The sequence below is a fragment of the Nothobranchius furzeri genome, chromosome 7 (genome assembly GCF_043380555.1).
Source record: "Nothobranchius furzeri strain GRZ-AD chromosome 7, NfurGRZ-RIMD1, whole genome shotgun sequence".
NCBI lineage: Eukaryota > Metazoa > Chordata > Actinopteri > Cyprinodontiformes > Nothobranchiidae > Nothobranchius > Nothobranchius furzeri.
The window spans coordinates 46,902,234-46,908,726 of NC_091747.1; the positions used below are offsets into that span (position 1 = coordinate 46,902,234).

General features: G+C 40.3%; 1 protein-coding gene across 8 annotated transcripts in view; it reads left to right on the forward strand.

Annotated features, from left to right (window-relative positions):
• The window catches only part of cacnb2a (calcium channel, voltage-dependent, beta 2a), a 107,157-nt gene that overhangs the window by 89,922 nt on the left and 10,742 nt on the right, over positions 1 to 6,493 (forward strand). For 6 of the 8 annotated variants that reach the window (XM_015954650.3, XM_054751490.2, XM_054751491.2 and 3 more), the window contains 6 exons: positions 625 to 747; positions 836 to 972; positions 1,052 to 1,128; positions 1,327 to 1,460; positions 5,517 to 5,597; positions 5,679 to 5,737. In XM_015954650.3, the coding sequence (XP_015810136.3) occupies positions 625 to 747; positions 836 to 972; positions 1,052 to 1,128; positions 1,327 to 1,460; positions 5,517 to 5,597; positions 5,679 to 5,737 (611 nt within the window). Of the gene's footprint in view, positions 1 to 624; positions 748 to 835; positions 973 to 1,051; positions 1,129 to 1,326; positions 1,461 to 1,656; positions 1,677 to 5,516; positions 5,598 to 5,678; positions 5,738 to 6,493 lie in introns of all 8 variants that reach the window. The other 2 variants (XM_015954652.3, XM_015954653.3) reach the window with 1 other exon arrangement.

Below are 6,493 nucleotides of genomic sequence, written 5' to 3' on the forward strand. Positions count from 1 at the left end.
GCGACATCGTAGCTCATCACCATCAGTGTGTGAATGTGTGTGTGAATGGATGAATGGTACACTGTAGTGTAAAGCGCTTTGGAGTCCTTACTCTGAGAGGCGCTATACAAGTGGTCATTTATCATTTTTCAAGAGGAATTAACAAGTGAGAATTTTAAAGTGAGAAAATCCCTAATGAGTCTAAAGTTTCAGTCATTTTGGAAGGAAGGTTATACTGAAACATATTTCATATCCAGCTGGCTGCAGGGATTGTCAATTTTTCTCATTTCAAAACAATGGAAGGAGGGACGTAACTACTGTTTACCACTGGTGAGAGTGGGGTTGCCATGTCTGCTGCGAGCTGCTACTGCAGCGCAGATAATTGTAATTTGACAACAGCCTGCAAAAAGCTCCAGAGTTGTTTAATTAAATTTTTACCACAGAGGATGTATTTTTTACTTCATTTCTACATAATGTACCTTTAAGAAGATGAGTCGCTTATCTCAAGTTATTTTAATACTTTGAACAAACACAAGAAATCCCAGCTGACCAAAAATAAACAAAAGATCGAAAATTACACACACACACACACACACACACACACGACCTGACATTTGCATTTGTCTGTTTTATGCCTCCTGGTAGACCAAAGCAGTTGCATTTGCTGTTCGCACAAATGTCAGCTACAGCCCGAGTAATGATGACGATGTCCCTGTGCCAGGGATGGCCGTCTCCTTTGAAGCTAAAGACTTCCTTCACGTCAAAGAGGTGATGTGACTGACTTTCCTGTCGGCATTGCAATAAAATGCTAATAATAAGGATGGTCATCATGGCTTTGGTGCAATATTTTGTGTAGAAATTCAACAACGACTGGTGGATAGGGCGCCTGGTGAAAGAAGGCTGTGACATTGGATTCATTCCCAGCCCGGTGAAGCTCGAAAACACTCGCATCCTCCAGGAGCAGAGAGCCAAACAGGGCAAGTTCTACTCCAGGTAAGAAGCACTAGTCCCACAAACAAGTCCCTTTAAGAGAAACTAAAGTTTAATTGGACTCGTATGACTTTTGTTTCAGTAAACTAGGAGCAAACTCATCATCTAGTTTAGGTGAAGTGGTTTCTAACTCAAGGAAATCAACTCCTCCTTCATCTGGTGAGTAAAAATAAATCCATTATACACTTTTTATATACTCTCAACTATCATTTAACAAGTGAAATCAAGGTGAAATGCATTAAAATTCCAACATATTTCAATGTTTCGTTCACTCTCTCTGTAGTATTTACGTTCTGTGAACGTTTCCAGTCGTGATCACGTCTTTGTGATGTTACTCTTGTCTGTCTGTGTGGATAGCTGTTGACATAGACGCCACAGGTTTAGACGCAGAGGACAGTGAGCTTCAAGTCAACCTGCGCTCCCCTAAAGCCAGTCCAAATACTGTTTTATCACCTTTAGCAAAAGAGAAACGAATGCCCTTCTTTAAGAAGGTAAACTGTGGACCAGATCACCTTCTCTTCTTCTCTGTCGGCACAGTTCGGGTTGAAATGCCTGCGACTACTCGCCGTCCCTCGGCACCCGTCCTGTTTGTCAACACCTTTGTCCTCAACCTTGAGCACTCACTATGCTACTAGCATGCATGTCTGTTCTTAACCTCTTTCTTTTTCCTTCTCCGTCCCACCACAGCTAAGCAGAGGTTAAAGTCGGTAAGTTTTGGTTGGCAGAGCAGCATCACGGCAGGATCCGTGGATCTGTGCAAACCAACACATTTTCACCTCTGTACTGAACTTCTTGCAATTCCTGCCAACCACCGTTTGTGATTGTTTGTGGTGCTGACTTGGTGGGATTCTATTGTGAGCAGTATTTCATCAATATTTCATAAAAAAAATGATTTTGTCCCAAATAAGTGATAGAAATTATGTTCTTGTACGTTTACATTTATTTAAATTGGCACAAATCTGGTGATACAATATATATCACAGTACAGATGAGACAATATGATATATTGCGATACTACAGCCAGATAACATTTGCAATTTTTAAGACTGAATTTAATTGAAAAAGTCAGGCTAGACTTTTCCAAGACACATCCAGTATTATCACGAGATGACGGTGTTCCTTCAGCAGTCAGTTTGAACTGCACCACAAAGAAATTTGCATGTAAATTCTTAATAAAAATTGATAAACAGCTTTTTAAAATCAGTTCTGTATCATAACACAAATATTGTGATATTTTAGTGTATTGATATTTCAGGCATCCCTTTGTGCAACACTGGAACATTAGCAGAATTACTGGCGTAAACCACCCTGCAGCAGCCTGCTGTTGCTAATGCTAACAACAACAAGCTAATGATAACACGAGCCAACTGATACTAAATAAGCCACAAAGTTAAAAGAGCCACACTGTTGGACAAAAAGTATGATTACTTACAAGTCCAGTAGCAACAACGCAAGATCACCATCAGTTCGTGATTTTGTAGCCTCCTTAAGCTCCTTCAAACGAGTGTAGGCCGTGCCAATGTTCACTCTGTTTTAAGCTTTTTGCATCAGCTCCAAAGACAGTACTCTCTTATATATACTATCCAGCTCCACCATGATGCCAACAAAAAAGAAAAAATATTCTTTTTCTTGCAGTTTTTACTGACGGTTAGCTAACTGAAAAGGCTAACTGCTGGCCTTTGTATAAGCTAAGAGCTGCCGTAAAGCAGGTTTCCACAACATGAACCAGAAAAGTTGTTATGGAGTTTCTGGTCAGCAAAATGCTTCAGAGTGATGTCCCATGTGAATTTGCTCAAGAACCTCTGAAACCTGTTTGAAAGTAATAGCTTAAAGTCGCTGTCCAGATTATTTCTTTTATCTGATTGCACTATTGGCTGACAAGCACATCACATCTTGACCTACTTTCACTTCCGTATTCAAGGCCAAAAGCAACACCTCTTGTTCATAATCGCGCTCCTCTAGCCAACAAAACAGAGCTAAAACACATTGGTTTGCAATTATTATGCACATTATGTTATGTTGTATATTCATATACCATAATTTCCGGATTATAAGTCGCACTTTTTTTCTTAGTATGGCTGGTCCTGTGACTTATATACCAAAGTGACTTGTATACCAAATTATGTATATACCGCGCTGCTGCGGGCAGGCTCCAGACCAGGAATGAGCTCCCCTGCCCCGCCATCACCTGCTGGAGTCCATTGCGCGTTGCAACGGGCTGGCTCCGGTCCAGGTTTCAGCTCCTCTGCCCTGCAGGGAGGGTTTCAAACACCGCCATCACCTGCTGCAGCCTGTGGTGGGGTGCTGTGGGCACTCTCCCAGCCCGCTGGGAAGGTTTGAAACACTGCCATCCTCTGCTGGAGACCGTGGTGCGCTGCTGTGCCCTGGTTGTTTATTCTGTTATTATCGGTACTTGTCTTGCAATGTGAAATGCTTGGTCTCAGATTTTGTAAGAAAAATTATAAAAATTACCCCCAAAATGCGACTTGTAGTCCAGTGCGACTTATATGTTTTTTCTTCTTCATTATACATTTTATGCCTGGTGCGACTTATACTCCGGAAAATACGGTATTTATATTTTAAAGACTTTCTTGTTCATGAGAAAGGTCACCAACTCTGCATCAACCGAGGTACATCCATAAACGCTTGAGCACGCTCTATAATTAACGTCTGTATGTAAACGGTAGTCTAACGCTATTGGTTACTGCTGTCCAGCACTCAGTTCATTTTGCATTGAGCTCTATAGGACTGGGGGCGGGCTTAGAAAAAAATAAATAAAAAAAAGAAGTATTTCCTACATTATATCACAGTAAATGATAAGAGAATCACTTTTATGGATTTCTGAAAAATCATTCTTAATTCCTGAAAAGGGAAAAGTCCAGACAGCAGCTTTAAAGTGACAGTGTGTATTTTTCCTGGCGATAGGGGTCAGTAGATACCTAAATTGTTGCAACCAAGCAGTATTTTTGTGTTGGAGTAAGATCTTACCAACGGATGCCCATTAGGGTCAAAAAGGCCTGGGTAGTGCAAACTTCAGCAAAATGACAAGCACATCAGACTTCCTTTCGTCAGTGGCAATGAGTGAAGAGGTAAATGTGTAAAACAACAATGTTTATTAATGGTGAAAGTTTTGTAACCATTTGTTAAAAATCAGTAAATGTGTTTTGTCCTCATGGGCTCCCATAGATGGAAACATGGCATCTAATATGGCGTTGCCCAGAGACTTGGACCCGCTTCCATGTTTATTAGACCTGGCTTTTATGGTTATATGTTACTAACCACCAATATTTTCAACAACTGGGCGTCATTTAATTCATTTTCAACAATATTTTAATGACTATTTCCAGAGATTAATGACAAAAACTACACATTGTCCCTTTAAAGAGTTAAAAACTCTTACGTGTTTTTTCCCCCCTTTTTGGGTTAAAAAATCTGTTAAAATCTGATGGTTACTTGGTGGATTTTTAACTCCAAATGTCAGTTTAGCCTTGTTTCACAGTGGGATTACCCAGATCTACAAAAGTATTTGAGCAGAGCCCCGTTCTTCTGTGATGGATGCAGCAGTTCCCACAGCATCCCTAGGGAGGCTCAGTGACAACAGCAAATGTGTAGAGGTGGGTTGATGAGCAAGAAGAGGTGATGGACTACAAGAAAGAAGTCATAATAACTCCAGTGAAACACTTATCAGGAAGACAAAACAAGCTGAGCGAGGAGCTCCAGCATTAGCGTGAGTTAGAAAATAAAGGTCCTTGACCCCAGCTGCCTGGAATCTAACTAAGTGTGTTGAAATAGATGAACTTTTCTAAAGATTAGGCTGGTTTCAAATTTAATAGCTGCACATTAAATGAATATGTCTTCAGAAGTAAAAGGTTCCAAAATAATAAATGGGCTGAAATGTTTCGCTTATTTCATCTAATCCGTTATTCAAGCGTCACACTTAATCAGTTTACTTCCAAAGACAAATAAAGGCATGTAGGATCCTGGAACAAGTTATTGTACCGCTGATGCCAAAATAACTTAAGTGAATTTGTTTTTACAAATGGCAAACCTCTCGTGTAAAAATAAATAGGTCAGTTTGAGCATGACGCCAAATGAAATCAAGGTTTAAAGTAGAAACCGGATCAAGGACTGAGACCACTGATGATGGTAAACTAAAACAGAATCTGCTCCTAAAACAGAATTCCCACCCTGTCCTGACTGCACGTTCCCTCCGTCCTGAAGGTTTTGACCCTGCTGACCTTCTGTCTCGCTCCCTCTCTCACTAACCGTTCCTTTGTGTTCAGTAACACCAGAACCACGACACGAGGGTTAAGTCCTAAATTTGATTTCTGATATGAACTTTTTAAAAAGAAAAAAAAATTGAAAAACAAGGTAAAAATTTGAGGAGGCAACTGATTAATCTGTTTATACATCAAAGCCTGCTGGTGTTCCACCAGGCTCGTTTCGTGGTTCCAGTTTTTGTTTACTTGTTATGAAATGATTTGTGTTGATCTTGTTTTATTTCGATTGTGTGATTGAGTCACTACTACTTCTCCTGTCTTTCAAAGATGGAACACATTCCGCCGTATGATGTTGTGCCTTCTATGCGGCCCGTGGTTCTGGTTGGACCGTCGCTGAAGGGCTATGAGGTGCCTTTGACCTTCAACATTTGTTCATTTATAACTGAACAAATGTCTGGTGTTTACTGTTTTTGATTCTTGTGCCAACAGGTAACAGACATGATGCAAAAAGCACTGTTTGACTTTTTGAAACATCGATTCGAGGGAAGGTAAGTGATCTCTGATCCCACTTCCTTCCCCGTTCTTCTCAGCGTGTCTGTAGGCTGGTATTTATTTGTCCCCCAGGGGTTAGCAAGAGAGAGTGTGTAACAAGTTTGTTTGGCCTGGAGATGTGTGCTGCTGCTTTAAATAGGCCCTCTCCATGTCCTTAATAGGCTATAGTGGGCCCTGCAGCACAACAGTGTTCAGACCTGTTATACAACACCAAGATCCACTTAGTAGCTCTACAAAAAGCTGTTTATTTTATCTTAATCCTTTAATAAAATGTTGTGCATTTTTATTTTATTTGGAGGTTTGTTTTTCTTTTTTCCCCTAATTTGTCAGTTGATGCTTGTCCTTTTCCGTACTTGGTCCAATCACTTACATGAAGAATTATAAGTTTTCCTCTTTCAGGAATTACGTGTAATTTTTTTTAGAAATCTGTGACATTCATAGTTTCACCCTGTAATACACTGGGGTTTTTTTTTTTCGTAGCGCGTACCCCGTCCCATAGAGGCCCATGCAATTTGATGACAATAATTATTGCGAATAATTGTAAAACTGTCTTTTAGCTCTGTTGGCTGGTTGGGAGGGGCATGTAATTGAACAAGAGGCGTTGGTTCCAGCCTTAATCACAGATGTAGGGAGAGGGGCTTAAGGTGCAATACATTTTTCCACCTCTAGATGGGGTCCTCTGACAAAAATCTTTGGATTTCTGCTTTAAAGCCATACTACACAACTTTTTCACATTTTTAAATAATTTTCTT